The sequence below is a fragment of the Mobula birostris genome, chromosome 21 (genome assembly GCF_030028105.1).
Source record: "Mobula birostris isolate sMobBir1 chromosome 21, sMobBir1.hap1, whole genome shotgun sequence".
Lineage (NCBI taxonomy): Eukaryota > Metazoa > Chordata > Chondrichthyes > Myliobatiformes > Myliobatidae > Mobula > Mobula birostris.
The window spans coordinates 50,172,136-50,193,707 of NC_092390.1; the positions used below are offsets into that span (position 1 = coordinate 50,172,136).

Consider the following 21,572-nt stretch of genomic DNA (forward strand, 5'->3'; position numbering starts at 1 on the left):
GAAGATGAAAAGAGAATGGCTTCTACAACAGGATAATGATCCTAAACGCACCTCAAAATCCACAATGGACTACCTCAAGAGACACAAGCTGAAGGTTTTGCCATGGCCCTCACAGTCCCCCAACATAAACATCATCGAAAATCTGTGGATAGACCTCAAAAGAGCAGTGCATGCAAGACAGCCCAAGAATCTCACAGAATTAGAAGCCTTTTGCAAGGAAGAATGGGCGAAAATCCCCCAAACAAGAATGGAAAGACTCTTAGCTCGTACAGAAAGCGTTTACAAGCTGTGATACTTGCCAAAGGGGGTGTTACTAAGTACTGACCATGCAGGGTGCCCAAACTTTTGCTTCGGGCCCTTTTCCTTTTTTTTGTTATTTTGAAACTGTAAAAGATGGAAATAAAAAAGTAATCTTGCTTAAAATATTAAAGAAATGTGTCATCTTTAACATTATGCCTTTTGGAAATCAGTTCATCTTTTTACTCGCTTAGCTATTCACAGTAACAGAAATTTTGGCCAGGGGTGCCCAAACTTTTGCATGCCACTGTATATGGAACAGTATATCAACCAAGTAAGTCTCCACGTTTTGCATTTAAGATCTAACAGCTTATTCTATGATGGCTTCAGTGAAATACTGATACATTTCATGTTTCAATGAAAATGCTGTTCCAAATTCTAAAACCAAATTCAAAAGAAGTCAAAGACAACGTATTCACAACTAAGCTTTTAAAAAATATATAGCATTTAATTTCCTAATCTTTTCTGTAACCTCAAAATATCACTTCAGTCATTTGCTGTGTACATACATCTATTGATGCTTCTGGACACATCTTCAGTGATGTTCCTGGAATCATCAGGTGTTTTGGGTCTTTCAACATCATACACCCTCCTCCAGGTGACCCAGCCGGGGCTGATCAGACCCCAGCTTGTGTCCAGATGGCTAGCTACTCATGACTCCATGGCTCCCCTCTTTTGAGCCACAGCCATCTTGAGGCTCTCTCTACCACATCGGTGGTACTGCGGATGGCTCTCCTCTTCCTCTCTCCCTCGATGCCCAAAATGCTGAAGGCTCTAACTAAAGAATGGGCTATGAATCCCCTACAACCAACCTCCACTGGGAGACACCTCGCTCTCCATCCAGCCTGCTGACAGATGCTGACCAGTCCTGCGTACTTGGAGAGCTTCCTTTCAAAGGCTATCTTCCAAGCTATCTTCCCATGGGACTGTCAGCTCCAGCAGCACCACTTGCTTAGTAGACTCAGACACTAGGACAATGTCTGGTCGCAGGGTGGTGGCTGCGATATGGTTAGGGAACTTCAGCTGCCCTTCGAGGTCCACCAACAGCTGCCAGTCCCTTGCAGAGGTCAGAATGCCTGCAGATGTTCTTTTGGCAGGTATTGGCTGCTCCCCAGCTCTGACAAAGGCAATGGTCTGCTTGGAGGGTCGGGACCGCTTCGCCCACTCAACTCCTGCACTGACGGCTTCAGTGATGGTCTTCAGGACCTGATCATGCCTCCACCTATACCGTCCCTCACCAAGTGCCCTTGCACAGCCACTGAGGATGTGCTCCAGGGTTCCTCACTTGGAGCACAGTGGGCACGCAGATGACTCTGCCTTGCCCCATGTGTGCAGGTTTGATGGGCTTGGAAGCACATCGTACACTGCCTGGATGAGAAATTGGATGCAGTGTGGTTCGGCTTTCCAAATATCAGCCCAGGTCACTTTTCTCTTAACTGCATTCTCCCATCTTGTCCAAGCTCCCTGTTGCTTCATTCCCACTGCCTTGCAGGCTCTCATCTCCTCCACTACTGCTCTCACCTCCTCCTGAACTAGACGACGCCTTTCCTTCCCTCTGGCATCCATTTGGGGAGTTGGAAAGGATCCTAGCCCAGCTCGGCCTTGTGTGACCACTCCCACCAGCCTCCTGTGACACAGCCTTGCCTCTGCCTCCTGAACAGCTTCCTCTGCCCTCCACTTCCTGCCAGTACTTACTTGGATCCCTGCTCCAGCCACCTTCGGGTCACTTGAGTCCCTACACTGTAGCACTTCTCTGGCTCTTGTTACCTTGAATTCTTCCTCCAAGGATTTGAAGGGCAGTTGCAGTTTGTTGTGGTGTCCATAGAGTGCGATGCTGCTCAGGCTCTTTGGCAGCCCCAGCCATCTCCTGAGGTGGTTGCTAACCCTCCTCTCTAAGGTTTCGACTGTCGAGATCAGAACTGCATAGACGAGGAGGGGCCACAGAATTCTGGGAAGAATGTCATGCTGATACACCCAGGCTGTAAACGTCCCAGGTAGGCCAGACTTGTCCACAGATTTCAGCCAGCCATCCAACTCGGTGCAGGTTGCCTGAATGGATGTTGTGTCCCTTAAAGAGCTGTCAAAAACTTTGCCTAAGCTCTTGACTGGCTTTTCTGTGATGGTTGGGATGGCTGTGCCTGCAATGCTGAACCGGAACTTGTTCTCCACCTTCCCTTTCCTCAGCACCATCCATCTTGATTTGGCAGGTTTGAAACGCATCCGGGCCCACTCCACCAGCTTTTCGAGCCCTTGCAGAATCCACCGGCAGCCTGGGACTGATTCTGTGGTGACTGTGAGGTCAACCATGAATGCCCTGATAGGTGGTTGCTGTTGAGCAGAATTCATTCTGGGCCCTCTGCACTCTGGTTCAGCAGACTTAGTGAGCACGTTCATGGCTAGGGAGAACAGTGTCACTGAGATAGTGCACCCTGTGATGATGCCAATCTCCACCCTGTGCCAGGTTGATGTAATTGCTCCTGAAGAGACCCTCATCCTGAAGTTGCTGTAATAATCAGTGATAAGGTCTCTGATTCTGCTGGTGGACGTGATATTTGGTCAGTGTGAGCTGCACTAGCTTATGCGGAATGAAGCCATATGCATTTGCCAGGTCGAGCCACAACACTAACAGGTTGCCCTTGTTCTCTCTGGCCTCCCTGATGAGCTGTGTCACCACATCGATGTGCTCCAGACAGCCCGGCATCCCTGAAATGCCACCCTTCTGGACTGATGTATCAATATAGGTGTTCTTTGCTAGGTAGGTGCACAGCCCGTTAGAAACGGCACTGAAGAAGATCTTCGCCTCGACACATAGCAGGGAAATGATACGGAACTGATCTATCTGGGTGGCATTTTCCTCCTTCAGGATCCACACTCCTTCAGCCACTCTTCACTGTTCTGGGATCTTCCCCCTTCTCCAGAAGATTCTCAGGATCTTACACAGACGCAGCAGGAGCTTGGGGCAGTTCTTGTACACTTTATACGAGGTGTTGCTTGGTCCTGGAGCTGAGCTTGCCCTTGCTTTGCCGACAACCTCTCTGACTTCCTTTAGTTATAGCTCTGACATGTCGAACTGCACATACGGTTCAGGTGGGTCTATTAGGATGTCGCACTCTCCCAACCCCTGCTCTCTTTCAGGATCATTATATATCTTCTTCAGATGTTGGTCTATGTCTTCCTGCGAACAGGCCAGTTTCCCACTGCGCTTCTTCCCCAGCAACTCCTTGGTGAACTTGAAGGGGTTGGTGATAAAGGCCGCACGTTTTCGGGCCCTTTCACGACGCTGCCTCTAATGCCACTCTGCCCGGCAGAAGACCCTGATCTTCTTTCGTAGTATGCACATCAGCCGGGCCAAGCCAATGCACTCTTCTTCTCCTGCTTCCTTGTATTGGGACTTCAGCGCTTTCATCTCCTGCCTGATGTTGTGGGTCCTCAATGCTCTTTGGTTCTTTGAGTAAGATGTTTTGGAGGCTTCCTTCTCCTCTTCTCCGAACCGTTCAGCTGCGATACTGACAATAATTGTTGTCATGGCTTGCAGCTTCCTATCAACCCCTCCCTTCGCTGTTGCCTCCAGAATTTGGTTAACATCTTCATCAAACTGCTTCCACAGTGAAGTCATGTTAGCTGCAGGCCATCTGATCCGCCTCCTGTTAGACTTCATGTTACAGGGATTAGTTTGCAACACTTGGAGGTTCCGGGCACTATGGGGTGACTCCGGGCCTGGCCCCTCCTTCGTCTCACCAGGTTGGACACCTGCACGTTGTGCTGCTCCTGCTCCCGCCAAACACTTCATTCTCCCTTGGTGGATCTTCAAGCCGCGATCATTCTTGCAGATTTTGCCACATGCACACTGCTTCCTCGTCGTTGTTTGTTTGTTGCCTGGGTCTGATGTCATTGTGTCCATCCAACTGGGGTGCTCATCCTCCCCCACTCTCCAGCACCCCTGGGGGTATCTTTCCCTTAGATTCATTGTAGCTTTTGTGGGGTCCTCCTCTCAGAGGACGCAGATTGGGTTGCCAGCCCGTTCTGCCCCGGTTGCCGTCTCTCCGGGCTGTCACTGACTCTCCAGTCGTCACCACTCTTTTCGCAGTTGTCACCCAGTCTTTCCTGGTTGTCACTGATGAACTCAGGGTGCAAGCTGTGTACATACATCTACTGATGCTTCTGGGCATTTAAAAAGTATCAAATTAAGCCAAAATAATTGCAACCAAACTTCTTACATCACCTACATTCCTTATTTAGGGATTGATTCAAACACATAAATACTCAGTTAAACTTGTCTAACACAATTACAGTCTTAACCCTACAATCCCTTGTTATATTCTGAATGTCATTTACAGATCTTCATGTTCAAATTACATTGAATAAAAATAGGCAATCTAACAGATCATAATTAATCTGTTCATAAAGGATTTTTACCAAGACAGTAAAAGTAACATGTGGTTCATCATAAACAAAATGCAAAGCACAAGATAATCAAGCTGTGGCTTTACATGTTAATCTATCTGACATTCCTTACAAGGCAACATCACAACACAAGTTATTGACTTTCAACTTATCCACACTATATAAAAAATGGCCGTGAATATGAGATACAGAGAAAGCAACAAGATCAGACAATACTCCTGCTGTAATGCTGAAAATTGACACCACAAAACCAGCTGTGCCTCTAGCTGAGCTGTTCCAGTAGTTGCAATACAAGCATATGCCTGACTATGGAAAAGTGCTTTGTTCACAAAAAGCAGAACAATCCAATCTGGCCTTTCAGCTGGTCTCCTGAAATAACTGGCATTTTCAACAGTGGTATAAAGTGACAGTTGATCATGAACTCTCTTGCAGTTCACCAGAATTACTCAGCCCCAGATCTCACTCATCCTTGTTGTAAACGTGGACCTAAGTGCTGAGTTCCAGAGCTGAAGAGGGAATGACTGGCCATGACATCATGATGTCGCTGCAGATATTTTTCAGGACAGTGTACTAGGCCCAATGATATTTCATAATTAGCCATCATAAGGCTAGAAGTGGAAATCTTCTCTGATGATTGTAGATTGTTCACAGCTTATAAAATGAAGACACAGAACATTCACACTCAAGTTGAAAATTTGCAAAAAAAATCTGTACTACACAAGTGCACGCCAACAACTACCTACCCCTGGCATTCAGTGGCATTACCATCACCAGCCACCGACATCTTAAGAGCCTACCACCAATCAGAAATTCATCTTATCCAACCAAAGAACTATTGTGGTTGCAAAATGAGGTCAAAATCTAGGTACCCCACCACAAACAACTTATTCTGATACCCCAAAATCTTTCAACCAAGAAACAACTACAACAATCTCTACATGCATGTTTGAGCACAGCTCCAACCACACTCAAGCAGTTCAAACTATCCAGGAGAAAGCAGTGCTCCATCCAGCATTCTAAAACATCCATTCCCTCCCCTACCAGGGAATCACAGCAGTAATCTCTACCACTACAAAATGCACTACAGCTTCTTCCTAGGGTAACCTGACAGCATCTTAAAAATCTCTCACCTCCACCTACACGTTCTCCTTCAAGTGAAAGCAATCTTGATTTTGAAACATACTACTGTTCCTTCATTGCTAGAATTCCTAGTCAAATAACACAACAGTAGTATTGACACCGGAAGTGGGACTGCTCCAGTTTAAGGTGACAGCTCATGACCATCTTCACAAATGCAATTAGAGTAATAAATTCCTGCCTAAGAAAATGGTACCCATGTTCTGAAATATAAAATTAGAGTAAAGACTTTCTGAAACTACTTTCCACTACACATCTATAACACCTATGGGAGAGTATATTGACTAGCTGCATCACAGCCTGGTGTGGAAACACCAATGCTCTTGAATGGAAAATACTACAAAAAGAAGTGGATGTGGTCCAGTCAATCACGGGTAAAGCCTCCCTTAACCATTGAGAACATCTACATGAAACACTGTCACAGGAAAGGAGCATCCATGATATGGACCCCCACAATCCATGATATGGGCTCTTCTCATTGTTGTCATCAGGAAGCTAAAGGAGCCTCAGGACTCACACCACCAGGTTCAGGAACAGTTACCCCTCAACCATCAGGCTCTTGAACCAAAGGGGGTAACTCCACTTGCCTCATTATTGAAATATTCCTACTACTAATGGACGCATTTTCAAGGACTTCATCTCATCTTCTCAATATTATTTCATTTTTTTGTATTTGCAATTTGTTGGCTTCTGCACTCTAGTTAAGTACCATAGTTGGGCAGGGTTTCATTGATTGTTATTATTCTATAGATTTATTATGGCCAAAAGAAAATGAATCTCAGGGTTGTATATGGTGACATGTACATTTAAAATAAAATGTACTTTGAATTTTAGATTAACCAAGTGTTAAGAGCCTGAAAATAGGAATCATCAAATAACTTCCAATTCAAATGCCAAGACATTCCTGCACATTCTCACTGTATTACTTGCTGGAACATTTTGAAAGTTACTTAATACGTACCCATGTTCTGTAACGACCTTCTCATAATTCCAAGATGTATTTGGCACTGAGGAACTCTTGTATTCTTGCTGACTAGTGTTCCCCAAATTAGGGATTGTGAGTGAAACTCTCTGATCATACCTTCAAAGGAAAAGCAGATTGTTTTAAAGAGTTAACATAAAATTATAAAAACTGAATACACAAATGCTCACAAATGCCCATATTAAAAAAAAGCAGTATTTAGGAAACCAGCCAAATGTATTTGGCATTTCTGTCACCTGGGAAATCACATTTCTAAATTGCAAATTTTTTTCATGTCATGAACAGTTTACAGGAACAGAACTATGCCACAATCTGGGAATGACCTGCACTAAATATTTATTTATATTTTGTACACATCTACCGTCATGTCAATATGCAGAAGATAGTAGGTTTGTGGAGATAAAATGATAAGAGAATAAATTGGAAAAAATTATTTTAAAAAGGTAAATAATTTATCTTTAACCATAAAGGATTTTTGTTTTGAAAAATAATTCATGAATCTTAGACTAATCAAGATGAAATTAATTACCGGCGACTGGGTCTAAACAGCACATATTCCAAAGCATGCGTTGAGTTGTTTGCTGTGGAGATGAAACTAAATAGAAGGAAGACTAGATCAGGCACTCCAAGGATGTTTGTCAGCTGCTTATGGATAATATGTTCTCTGTAGGACATCTGCTGCAGTGTATTTCTTCTAAATCTGTACCAGCCAATAACATTCTACAAAGGAAATAAGTAATTAGGACTTGTGGGTATGAAACTTGTTTAAAATAAACACAGTGCAATATATTTCTGAAAATAGTCAAACATTTGAAAGGAAGAGGCGGTGAAGGTTGAAGGAAGTTCTGAGTAAGAAGCTAACCATTTTATTTTTAAATCCATCATTGTTGTTCTCCCCAAATCAAATATGTGATTTTCTTTTTACAACATGCCAAAGGAGGAAAGTCTGGAAACTATGCACATATATGCACACTATTGGATCAGAGGCATTTAAAAGAATCTTAGATAGGCACATGGATTTAAGAACAATTGAGGCTCTGTAGGAGGTAAGGTTCAGTCTGATCATGGTTTATATACATCGGCACAACATGGTGGATGGAAGGATTTGTATTGCTATGCTATTCTATGTTCTATAGTTCAATCTCATTGCATTGCAACACAAAGCATCTAGCACATAGAACATAAAAATCTACAGCACATTACAGGCCCTTCGGCCCACAATGTTGTGCTGACCATGTAACCTACTCCAGAAACTGTCTAGAATTGCCGTACCACATCACCCTCTATTTCTCTAAGCCCCATGTACTTAATCTAAGAGTCTCTTAAAAGACACTATTGTATCCTCCTCCACCACCATCACCGCCAAGTGCATTCTACACACCCACCATCGTGTGAGAAACTTAACCCCGACATCCCCTCTGTATCTACTTCCAAGCACCTTAAAACTATGCCCCTCATGTTAGCCATTTCAGCCCTGGGAAAGAGCCTCTGGCTATCCACACGATCAATGCCCCTCCTCATCTTATACACTTCTATCAGGTCACCTCTCATCTTCTGTCATTCCAAAGAGAAAAGGCCAAGTTCACTCAACCTTTTCTCATAAGGAACACTCTCCAATCCAGGAAACATCCTTGTACATCTCCTCTACACTGTTTCTATAGTATCCACATCCTTCCTGTAGTCAGGTAACCAGGACTGAACTGGGGTCTGACCAAGGTCTTATATAGCTGCAACATTACCTCACGGCTCTTGAACTCAATCCCACAGCTGATGAAGGCCAACGCACCATACACCTTCTTAACAACACTGTCAACCTGCGCTGCAGCTTTCAGTGTCCTATGGACATGGATCCCAAGATCTCTTTGATCCTCCTCACTGCCCCAAGATCTCTTTCATCTTCCACAAGACAATACAAAAAATCTTGGATGGACAAAAGCTGTGCTGGAGGGCGCTGACATTTTTTTGCTGGTGGAGCGGGGGGAGGTAATTGCCTTGCTGCTGCTTGTGTGTGGGAGGGGGAGCTGTGGTGGGGGCTTTGGGATTCTAACGTTTAACTGTCATTCATTCTTTGGGGCACTCCTATTTTCACAGATGTTTGTGAAAGAGGATTTCAGGATGTATATTGCATACATGTCTCTGACATTAAACGTACCTATTGAAACCAATCGAACAAAGAGTAGTCAAAAGCTCATGAAATGTTATTCTTTACCTCATGGTAGAGAAAGGAAGGAAATTTTGTTTATATCAAACCATCACCTCATATGAAGAATTGGATTTACCCATGAAAGCCAACTTATACAGCAGGTTCTCCAAAACACCAGGCATCTATGTAGACTAGTTATGTAAATTTGACTTGTCTTTTTAAGAGCTCAAAAGGCCAAGGAGTGAATGGAGGTGTTCCAAATTATGAATTACGTTCTCTGGCAAGAGATATGTTAACAAGTTAAAGTCATGTTGGTTACACACAAAATCAGGAAGCATTTGTTCTGCATAAAGGATAGTGAGGTAACTTAATTATCTCCTCAGAACAAACTGTGGATGCCAGAAACAGTGACGTGTCAAAGTGAAGTAAATTGTGTATGGAACAAAAAAATATTTGTTGCAAGTAGTTCAGAGCTGACTGGTCTAACCCTACATTACAACATTTAAAGGAAGAAAATGCAAGTTACAAATCAACACTTACTTTTCTCCTTCCTTTGAGAATTCTATCCAGACTCTCTTCATTAACTCTTCCTGCATAGTCATAAAAACTGAAAACAACAAATTTAAGGTATTAATGCCATATTAGGCAAAGTATTTCAGTATCAACAAATTTCCAAGAGTACCAATACAAAAAGATGCTTAGGAAAATAGTTTTAGAAGGATTTTTCTCTATGCTCACTTAGTATGATATGGAGAGTGTACACACATGTGGATGTTTTGCAAACTACAACTAACGTCAATACATATCAAGGCAGCTATCTGCATAGTATATTAACACTACATGTCTACAGAAGTCTATTGAAAGAAATGCTTAAATCTATTTGGGAACCAATAAATTGTCTTTGCACTTCAAACTTCTATATTTACTGAATAAGCACCTTTTTACAAGAGCGTCATTAATTGATTCAGTGAAGCTATTTGGAGATTTCCAAATTGGAAGGACAGAAGATAAAATGAAATAAGATGTAGTGGCATTTTTACTGCTGGCTTCACATTCCTCATTGAGTAGCTATCCCTCATATGCCAAATATAATTAATTTTATTCTCCAACAGCCCTTTCTATTCAAATATCATTCAATGCCCTGTTTAAGACCTCTCCAAACAAGTCAGAACATCTGAGAATTCAAGCCTGACCGTACCCTCTACGACTTTGTGAAGATACTGGAAATATTTATCAAAATTTACAATCGTCTCTAGATGCAATTGATTATGCCAGCAGGCCAGAAAATGGCAAATGTTTCATTCTTTAAAAAAGGAATGCAAGGATGTCCCAAGTATCTATAGGCCAGTAAGTTCAATATCTAGAGGGGAAGCACTGAGAAACAACAAAAAAAAACTAAATTATAAGCACTTGGAGAAACTTAATTTCTTAAAAGGGAGCATGTTAACTTCAACCTAATCAAACTCCGACATGCAGTCTCTAACAAAAGAAAATATTCCACAGATTCACGTGTTGAATCCAGACAAGAGAAGATAAGGAAAGAGACACTGGTACAACACAGGAAGTGAAGGAAAAGGTTTTTGAGGAGAAGGGAGTACAAATGAAACTGAAAACTTTGCCAAACAAAGTAGAACAAAGGAAGTAGAATTCCAACAGTTTAAAATTGAAGGAACAGAAGATTGTTGGAAGGAAGCAATGGGGCGAGACTAGAGAATGACTATTTTGAAATCCATGCATCAACATGGAAACACTTCACACTGGCATAAGAAAGAGTAAAAAGGGAAAGAAGAAAATTTTATGCTGGTTTGGATAAATTAGAGAGTGGAGGTTGCACAAAGAATTGGTCCCAAAAAGTATTCAAAAATAATATAATCAGTAGCAAATGTGGAATCCCTTATGGCTTTAGTCTTTTCAACACTTGATATGCAGAAGATTTGAGTTGACAGCTAAATGCAGAACATTTCAGTTTATTTTTAATGAGGTTAAATAGGTAGTGGAACAGCAATGATAGTCTGAAATCTGGCAGTGGGGAATAGAAATGAAGGGCATCAAAACAGAGGATTATGCATATAAGCCAGTGGTCTGTGCTGACTAAACAAAACAAGATGTTTCAGCACCCAAGGTAAAGCAAACCTCACCACTTATCATAAGCTCCTCATTTGCCCTATAATGATTTTTATTGTGAATAACACAAGAAGAAAGCCTTGCAAGAACAGATGGAAAGGAAACCATGAGGCTGCATAAAATTTAAGTAATTTATGCCCTCAATACACCCCAAAGAGACTCAAAGCAGAAAAGATAGGGATAACACTCCAGGATGAGGTGTTTAGAAAGGTAGGGTAGTGGGAGAAAGGTACTAAATGGGAATTGCATAGTGCTGTTAAAGGAGAATGCTGAGAGATCAGGAACAGCATCTGTTTTAGTGAAGTTGAAATGAAAATAACATCACATTGAGACAGATAAGGGAAGAGCTTTTGGCCATCAAAAGCTGAAAATGGAGTGGGGACGGCAGAAATATTTGATTCCCAACTCTCCTACACGCCTAGGAATTATGCCAGATAACTAGAAAATAACAATGCAAGGACATCCCAGCTATCTACATGCAGAATTTTTTTAAAAATCCATTTAGGAAAATTTACTCGATCTGCGGAAAGGAAACACTGCTGGACTAGTCTGGAAAGGGTACAGTGTCAATCTAAAATTGAGCTTTTAATTAGAGTACTATCGCCAAAGGAGTGAAAGCTGTTAAAGCCAGCAATACATAGAACATAGTAAAATGCCGACCTTTTAGCCTACTCCAAGATCAATCTAATCCTCCCTCCTACATAGCCCCTAACCACTCATGTCTTTCATCCATGTACCCATCTAAAAGTCTCTTAAATGTCTCTATTGTACTAGCCAAAGATATAATTCCCTCTGCCCAGGAAAGCAATTGAGACTTCTTCACTAAATATATATAAGAAACAGTTAGATAGGTTTTTACATAGTAAGGGAATTAAGAGTTATGGGGAAAAGGCAAGTAAATGAAGCTGAGTTTACGGACAGATCAGCCATGATCTTATTGAATGGCGGGGCAGGCTTGATGGGCCAGATGGCCTACTCCTGCTCTCATTTCTTATGTTCTTATAATTAAGAATTGCATTTATAACTGCAGCAGAACAACCATTACCCTTAAAGAGATGCTTCAAGAGCAGGCTAGGTACATAACCTAGAAAAGATAGGGGAGCTTAGGTCAGGCCTCCCTAGATGACAAAAAGATGAAGAGGAAATGATGAAACAAGAAGTGAACAATTCAACTGAGAACCACATTCAATACTGTACCCCAAGGGAAAAAAACGACAGATGAACAACACCGAGAATATCGCAGTTAACAAGAAAGAAAACCCAAAATATTCAACAGACAAGAAAATGATTTAACAATTCATCTACCATTTGGAATGACCAGCAAATTTGGCATTTGAACCAAAACTATTCACAATTTCTATGATTATTAAATGTTTTTTTTTCCAAGAATTAGTAAAGCAGATTATACTAGCTTACCTAAAGAGTTGATAACCAGGCTCATGATTATGAATTTCTGTAAAAGAACAAAAGTAAACTCACATTTTAATACTGAAATTATTAAACTTTGTGCAGAATAACATTTTTACCATTGCTAAACTGACTGGATAAATCATAGAGCAGATTGAAAATTATCACCAATAGAAACAAGCAGCAGTTACTACACCTAAGGTTCCTATTCATTAGATTTACAACTTTTACATTTTCCACCTTAGCCAACCAGCAATATTAAATCTAAGGAACAGTGAGTTTGGCAACTATTTTTCTGCTGCCCATTTTCAAAGTAAGATTAATTTTATAAAATATATTAGACCAAACCATAATTTTGCTGAAGCTTTAGAAAATTGCTGGAAAATAAAATGCATGGAAGTTCATTCTGCACTTGTACTTCAGGAAACACAAGTAGGAATGTCTGCCATCCTATTCATATCACAGGATATTTTAGGTATTTATTTTGAGTCAGTGAAACGCCTATGCTATTTTAAAAGGTGCAGTTCATGGATTATTTTAATCATCACATTGCATTTCAGACAGACCTCACTGTAGGATCAGTTACTTCCTTGGCAAGGAAAAAGAAGAAAAACAGCTATCAAAACAATGTTAATCTAATAAACATTGAAAAGTTTTTAAAAAGTGAAAATTTAGCAAACATCTAAACTTAGAGCTTTATGTGGTTGTACTTTACCTAATTACAAAAGTCTCTCTACACCAGAGATTCCCATCCTGGGGTCCATAGACCCCTTGGTTAATGGTAGGGTCCACAGCATAAAAAAGTCTAAACCTCCCCGTCACTCCTGTATTTGCAAACCCACATTGACTGCAGAGTAAGAAATTCCTCAGATTTAAAACAATTTCACAAAAAAAATCCCTCCATTCTCTTGCCCATTAATCTCCTTTTGTCACATTTATCAGCACTCCTCCACTTCTGGTTTTGAAAATCAGCTTCTCTTTACACACTTTAAAATCGACCTTTTGTAAAACTGCTTTCATATCTCAAGTCAAGCAGCCAAATATTGCCTTGTAATGCTTCTGCGACACATCTTGAGATGTTTTCACAGTACTGCATAATTACAAGTGCCGTCGAAATTTTGTGCCATCAGATTTATTGCCATAACAAACGAAAGAACAACTGGATAATAGATCATTTTGGCTAAAATTTTTATCAATATCATGCACAGATAACTGGATTCATGCAATTAACCAGTGTATTGAAAATATACTCTTGCAATTTACTTCATAAATTTATTGAAGTTGCCTTACTGAAGGTAATTGTCTTTGGATGTGGTTACCAGATCTTAGGTTTAATTTTTTTTTAAACTGCTGAACAGAATTCTTCTAAAAAAAAAAGCAAAACTAAAATATGACAGATGCTGCAAATCTGAAAATTTAACAGAAAGCTGCAAGGTCAAATAACATCTCTGGAAAAACTTAACATTTTAAATAGATGACCTTCCAACAGTAGAGGAAATGTTCGTAAACAAAGAGGTTTTAAAATGTAGATATGATAGTGAATGGAAAATGCAACTTGCAGAGAACAAAAGGTAAGGTAAGTAATGGAGTGGAGACCAGGGGTTGATCTTACAACTAACATTAACTTCACCATTTCAGATAAATAAAGAACCTCTTCTGTGCTATACAATTTTATGACTCATTTAATTAGCATCACAACTGGGTCACAAAACTGCTTCTGGTCTTCACCACCATAGACACATTCTTTTGTTTTCTCCAACTTAAAAGATTTCTAACTTTCCTCCCTAATTATCTTGAAAGATCACAGATGTGGAAAGTTAGCTTGTTTATTTTTCCACTATCAATGCTGCCTGACCTGACAAATATATATGGCATTCTCTGTTGTTTGTTCAGGTTTTCAACACCTGCAAAATTTTGTTTTGTTTCAAAATAGGTTAGTTTATTTGAGACTGATGGCAGAGCATAAATTCTACAATTTTCTATTTTATAATGAGTACATTCATGACCATGCTGAAACATTTTTGGAATCCAGAACATAGAAAAGGTAGCAAAGCACAAAATAGCTAACATCGCTTCAAATGATAGAATAGAGCTGAGTAGCTACGTTACTGCTTTTATCAACGTCTTCAGTTTTATATGTATACCCCTATAATTCTAGTAATGATACATAAATTTTATTTAATCCATTTTTTGGGATGTTAGTAAATGCAAGAAATATCAGCATTCCATCCCCAATTACCTTCAATGTGATAGTCCACCTTCTTGAATCGCTGCAGAGTTTTTCAAGAAAGTACTTCCACAATGATGTTTGGTGAAGAGTTCTGAGATTTAGTCCCAACAACAATGAGACATTGAGACAGTATGAACATTGGAAGAGAAGATGCAGGTGGTGATTCAATGCCTGCTGCCCTTGACCTTCTTGGTGACAGAGAGGTCAGGGGTTTGGAATAATTTAGATGGTTAAGTGCTGTGAATTTTATAGATAATGCTCAAAGCAGTCTGTATGACAGTAGTAGAAGAAATCTGACAATTACATCTCTGGCTAGATTGGGTGGTGGTTTCCATGGCAGTCTTAATTATGGACCTTGAAACTCCCTACAGTACACTCTGTACCCCGCTACTGTTACTGATTCTTCTAGGTGAAAAAGAATTGATTGATCAGCTGTGGGAAGATGGAGGATGTTAACCAGGAATAAGTTTCCTTGCCCACTGATACTATGAGACTTCATAGAGCCTGTGGAGTCAACAATGATGACTCTTTGGGCTACAAGTATAATGTACTACAACCCTTGAGGGGGTTGTTCTACAGACAGGTCAGAAGTACCTGGGGATTAAAATAGAGGAGCTGGACAAGTTGCAATTGTGATTTGTGGGTACACCAATCGCTGAATTAGTCTGTAGGACAGATCTCCCGATGTAGATACCAGACCTCAGACATTTACGAGGAAGACATTAGCAAGGTACACAAAGCTGGCAGGTGCATTCAAATGCCCAAACTCAAAAAACAAGGGAACTTGGGAAATTTCATGTCATTAATCTATATATGAACACGTCATAAATATTCCTTTCGTATCTACACTAAAACAGAGGATAAAACTAAACAGATGAATGACACTTGGTTACTCTGTCCAGTTTGCCTTTAGTCTTAATGTAGACATTAGAATAAAACTGACTAACTTGGTAGTTAAGAATAGGTCCACAACCATGGGAGCAGGTCTAGATTCACATAGTTCAGATTGGATATTGATGCCAGGTGATGAGCTGTTCACAAATTACATATTCCAAGAATATAAAAAAAGTAATATTGAGGAAGAAACTAAAGCACGTCCTCATTGTTCAAAGCCACACAGCCTTGTTACACTAGCTGGACCTCTAAGCACAAAAATATAGATACCAGATATCTGGAAAAAGGGAAAATGCAGCAAATATTCATCAAGTCAGGAATACTTGGAGAGAAACAGTATTTCAGGTCAATAACATGATGAAAGAGATGAAACCTAAAATATTAATTATGTTATTTGTCCCTCTCATGTTGCTTGATTTGCTAAATTTTCCTAATATTAATTCAATTTTAAAGATGTTTTTATCCAGTATGACTTGCAAGCAGAGTAACAGACTACACAAAACCAAAATGCCCAAAATAAATTTAGGTGTGCTTTAAATAGTCTCAGGCATCATGGTGCTGGTCATTTTCATTAGTAATCCCAGAAGCTGACTTTCAGCCATTGGCCAATCTTTAATTTTTGCCCTGCTGTGTAATGAAAGTGTGCACAAAAGATTAAATGAATGTTCTGTGAGTTCATCTCTCCCATCACATCATTAAGTTACAATACATGATTTTTAAATGTCAGAGAGCCTGCTAAATATCATTTCCTAATAATATTACTTGCACCCCATACAAGGCATAGCTTTTTCAGCAAATTTTACAGGGAAGCTACTTTGTTAATTCACTAATATTTACAAATTCACTGAAGTAAATAATTTATGCACATAGGGGGGAATCATTGACAGTTATTATTGGATTTTCAAATTGAACTACAAATGCGGATAAATACTAACATTATAGTCACTTTACAGTGTAATAACACCAATTACAGATGAAACTGCCCTGGAAACTTTGGTCTAACAGTATTCTTTAAATCAATGACTGAAAATAATAGATGTAGAAAGCATTTAAACACTACTAAAATAGCTTTCTAATAAACGCACTTCTTATAGTTTAACAACCAATTAAATTCTAGAACGGTTAGTTTAAGAATAGAAGGAAGTACAGCCAATTTTCTCATCCACTTCAACAACATCTCGAAAATTACATCAACGGCATTGGAAAGCAAATTCCTTTTTACTTTTCATAGATTGTGATAAAATACAAATTAAGATCTTATTTTCAAATATAGACCCTTGAAGATCAAACCCAAAAAATAACTTTAGGTTGATTTTTCTATTTTGGAGATGAGAATGCTTCCTAATCTTAACAAACATTAATCCCAATTTTAAAAGAATCAAGAGAAAACTACATCTGTGTACAGCATGTTTTACACTAGTGCAATAAAAACAATCTTTGTCTTTTTGACTTGATCTGTCACCTTAATTATATGGCTAACATATAGCAAAATGTAAGCAAGATACACTATTTCCAAAATAATGTATTGAGAAAATATTAAATAAAGCTGAGCCCAAAAAAATCATTTGAGATATTTTGCAAAATAGACACCTTACAACAGAAGTGTAACAATGTCAAATTCTAGGAACAGATCCTAATTCTCACTATGATTACTCATTAAATCCTCCATTTTCTTCTACATTTATTGGATGAATTTTGGTAATTGTTTTACAGGAAAAAATACAGTAAATTGCTGCTGCTACATAATCATATGAATGTATAAGCAATGCAATTTGAACATTACTTACAAATTTGGCACATTTTATAATGAATTAACTTCTCAGTGAAATTTCAATACAGATCTGTTTAACTACACTTAAGTTGACATTTTTGAAATCCATTACTCCTCACCTTCAATTATGTATTCTAAAAACAACTTACAACATTTCATTATAACTTGTTCAGAATTTGAAAATAAATGTATTCCTTAATTAGAATCTGGCAATTGTGCAGTTACTCTGACTTTTGTAACACTGTAGATCACAAATATTAAATAGGGTGCAAAAAAAATGCAGGTCCTTATTTTTACTGTGAAACTGATCTTATTTCAAAAGGCTTACCTATAACTTGCAGCAGTTCTGTGTTACTGATATGTGAGTCACTAATACTGAAAGTCTCAAGTTGTTTTACATCACCCAAAAGAAATCCTTCCTGTAGAAATACAAGTTAAAACAACAATAAGAAAAACAAATTCAAAATGTGAAACGTTACTTTGATGTGCAGAAGAAATAAGAATAAAATTGTATTATTTCACAATGTAAGGAAACCACTCCTCTGAGTTGTGAAGCCATTGCATATTAAGTTGTCTAAAAACAGTAAGCTCAATCTTCTTCAGTCGGGAAAACATCATATGGTTATGCACATTTAGCACCACACTCATCATTACAACCTGTTCTGTGGATATTTGACGTAAATTACACTGTCTAAGCATGCTAATATACATAAAACAGAGCAACGGTTTGAATTTTAAATTAACTCTATTCTAACTGGTAGTGTTTTAAAGAGTCACGAGCCAGAGTTAATACAAAAAAATAAACATAAGTCCTCTACGGCAGACATCCTCTACGCACGTTGTATCTTACCGAAAATTATTTTTAATCAAAGATTTCAAGGTTTCAATGACATTGGCAAGTTCTACAGAGAAGGAAAACCCTGTGGAAAGTAGCGCATCCAAAACAACTGCTTCATCCCACCCAGGCTGCAGAGCAATGACTCCCCGACTGGATTCACCCTCGCAGTCCCAGTGTTCGGCCTGAGCTGGCCTCTTACTGGAGGCAGATGGCTGGCCAACCTGTCTCTGTCGCCGACGCGAGGGGCCTCAATGCCGGCTCTTGTCGTCGAACAAACCGAAACCTCCAGCGGAGGACAAGGCCCGGGTTCCGGGTAACAGGAACCAGAGGCTCGGCCTCTCCACAGACTAAAACACTCACTGGCCACAAGGGTACAGCACCTCAGCCCCGCGCTCTGCTCTCGGTAGACCCGCTCGGTCACTATATCACTGATACCTACGTGGTCCGAGGAGCTGTTGGCATGGTGGTACACTAAAGAACTGAAAGTATAGCCCGAGACGGAGGCGGCCATTTTTTCCAGCCTTCCCACCCCCGCGTTACGGGCACTTCCGTTTCACACCGATACCGTTATCAGCGTCCAACTTCCGCCCCGCAGAACTATCACTTCCGCCGCACAAGATGGGGGGCGGGTGGAAGGAGGAGGAGAGGGGGTGGAGAGGGGAAGGGGGAGGATGAGGGAAAGGGGGAGGATGAGGGGGAGGGGGAGGATGAGGGGGAGGGGGAGGGGAGGGAGGGGGAGGGGAGGGAGGGGGAGGGGAGGGGGGGAGGGGAGGGGAGGAGGGGAGGGGGGGAGGGGAGGGGAGGGGGGGAGGGGAGGGGAGGGGGGGAGGGGGGGAGGAGGGAGGGGAGGGGGGAGGGGGAGGGGGAGGGGGAGGGGGAGGGGGGGAGGGAGGGGGAGGGGGGGAGGAGGGGGGGGGAGGGGGAGGGGGGGAGGGAGGGGGAGGGGGGGAGGAGGGGGGGGGAGGGGGGGAGGGGGGGGAGGGGGGGGGAGGGGGGGAGGGGAGGGGGAGGGGGAGGGGGAGGGGGAGGGGGGAGGGGGGAGGGGGAGGGGGAGGGGGAGGGGGGAGGGGGGAGGGGGAGGATGAGGGGGAGGGGGAGGGGAATGGGGAGGATGAGGGGGAGGATGAGGGGGAGGATGAGGGGGAGGGGGAGGGGGAGGGGAAGGGGGAGGATGAGGGGGAGGGGGAGGGGGAGGGGAAGGGGGAGGATGAGGGGGAGGGGGAGGGGGAGGATGAGGGGGAGGGGGGAGGGGGAGGGGGAGGGGGAGGGGGGGGAGGGGGGGAGGGGGAGGGGGAGGGGGGGAGGGAGGGGGGAGGGGGGAGGGAGGGGGGAGGGGGGGAGGGAGGGAGGGGGAGGGAGGGGGGGGAGGGGGGGAGGGGAGGGGGAGGGGGAGGGGGGAGGGGGAGGGGGAGGGGGAGGGGGAGGGGGAGGGGGAGGGGGAGGGGGGAGGGGAAGGGGGAGGATGAGGGGGAGGGGGAGGGGAATGGGGAGGATGAGGGGGAGGGGGAGGGGAGGGGAAGGGGGAGGATGAGGGGGAGGGGGAGGGGGAGGGGAAGGGGGAGGATGAGGGGGAGGATGAGGGGGAGGGGGGGAGGGGGAGGGGGAGGGGGGGGGAGGGGGAGGGGGGGGAGGGGGGGAGGGGGAGGGGGAGGGGGGGAGGGGGGAGGGGGGAGGGAGGGGGGGAGGGAGGGGAGGGAGGGGGGAGGGGGGAGGGGAGAGGGGAAGGGGGAGGATGAGGGGGAGGGGGAGGGGAATGGGGAGGATGAGGGGGAGGATGAGGGGGAGGGGGAGGGGAAGGGGGAGGATGAGGGGGAGGGGGAGGGGGAGGGGAAGGGGGAGGATGAGGGGGAGGGGGAGGGGGAGGATGAGGGGGAGGATGAGGGGGAGGGGGAGGGGAAGGGGGAGGATGAGGGGGAGGGGGAGGGGGAGAGGATGAGGGGGGAGGGGGAGGGGGAGGGGGAGGGGGGAGGGGGAGGGGGAGGGAGAGACTCTTGACCTTGCAGTTGTAATCCAACTCGTCCTGGCCCTTGAACCTGTTACCTGCCGTACATTTTCTCAGTAACGGTGTCACTATATTCTACGTGGTTGAATATTCTATATTGCTCTTCGCTTTGTATAATCCGGATGTACTGATGTTGTGAAGTGATGTGTATTTTTTGGCATGCAAAACAAGATGTGTCACTATACCATAGCGCATCTGACAATGCTAAAGCAATTACCAAACACTGGAAGATCTCAGCAGGTCGAGCTGGAAAAGGCGTCAGTTTACCCTACAAAAAGGTTTTTGTTTTACGAACAGCCAAACGAACTTCCAAGACACTATGTTGGATCTTATTTCATGGTGTATTTTTTGAAGTTTATTATTAACTCTGGGGAAAGCAATTTAATTTGACCTCCAATTACTTTTTAAGAAATATCTTCATTTATCAGAGAAAGTGGTATCTTAAAGGCATGCCTGTTAAAAAATCCCTTTTCAAGATAACATTGACGTTTTCAAATTCAAGTTCAAATGTACTGTCATCTTTCTTCACGGGATGTTCAATCGATGATTTCAATATAAATTTCTCAACTGTTTATTTTAAAATATTGCTCCAGATAGTATCCAAGTTTGTCGGACATCGCTGCAACACACACAAAATACTGGATGAACTCGGGCCGAAACGTCGACTGTTTACTCTTTTCCATAGATGCTGCCTGGCCTTCTGCATTCCTCCAGCATTTTGTGTGTGTCACTCGGATTTCCAGTATCTGCAGATTTTCTCTTGTTAGACATCGTTGCTGTCTTTTCCCCAGTCATGGAGCCGAGGTCAAATAAAAGCAAGCAAGTTGAAAACAAGTATAAGAAAATCCTGATGAAGGGTCTCGGCCCGACTATTTATTCCTCTCCATATCTGCTGCCTGACCTGCTGAGTTCCTCCAGCATTTTGTGTCTGTTGCCTTGGAGTTGAAAACATTTTGTCAAAGCTAATGAAGCGAGATATTGGTTATTCAACCCGGGTCGTCTTGGATGGATTTCTGTTTTGGTGTGTAGTTAACGTTAGCTTGTCTTTTCTCAATGTTATGCTTCAAAGAAGTGTAGGGAAATTTTCAAAAAAAATCAATCTTATTTCATTCGATGGTTGGAGGGGTTTGTAGGGCTGAGACATCAAATGTGACCCGGAAAAGGATTTCAGCTGCGATTTGGTTGTTTGGAATATGCGAACCCTCCTTACAGCTGTTGTGGTCTTTTAGAATATAATATCTGTTTTAACACTTTCCATTTCTGATAGCAATATCTCATTGAACTCTTATGATGTTATAATGGAGACGGAGAACCGAAGTGTTAGCTTTGCCGGTCATAAATTT

At 42.3% G+C, this 21,572-nt stretch overlaps 1 protein-coding gene across 1 annotated transcript in view; it reads right to left on the reverse strand.

Annotated features, from left to right (window-relative positions):
* The window catches only part of abraxas2 (abraxas 2, BRISC complex subunit), a 35,031-nt gene extending 16,246 nt beyond the window's left edge, over positions 1-18,785 (reverse strand). The window contains exons 1-6 of the mRNA XM_072239439.1: positions 18,667-18,785; positions 17,718-17,808; positions 12,504-12,540; positions 9,504-9,570; positions 7,350-7,540; positions 6,800-6,919 (exon numbers count right to left, since the gene is read on the reverse strand). Of these exons, the coding sequence (XP_072095540.1) occupies positions 6,800-6,919; positions 7,350-7,540; positions 9,504-9,570; positions 12,504-12,540; positions 17,718-17,808; positions 18,667-18,738 (578 nt within the window). The 5' untranslated portion in view covers positions 18,739-18,785. The remainder of the gene's footprint in view (positions 1-6,799; positions 6,920-7,349; positions 7,541-9,503; positions 9,571-12,503; positions 12,541-17,717; positions 17,809-18,666) is intronic.
* Positions 18,786-21,572: the final 2,787 nt, after the last annotated feature.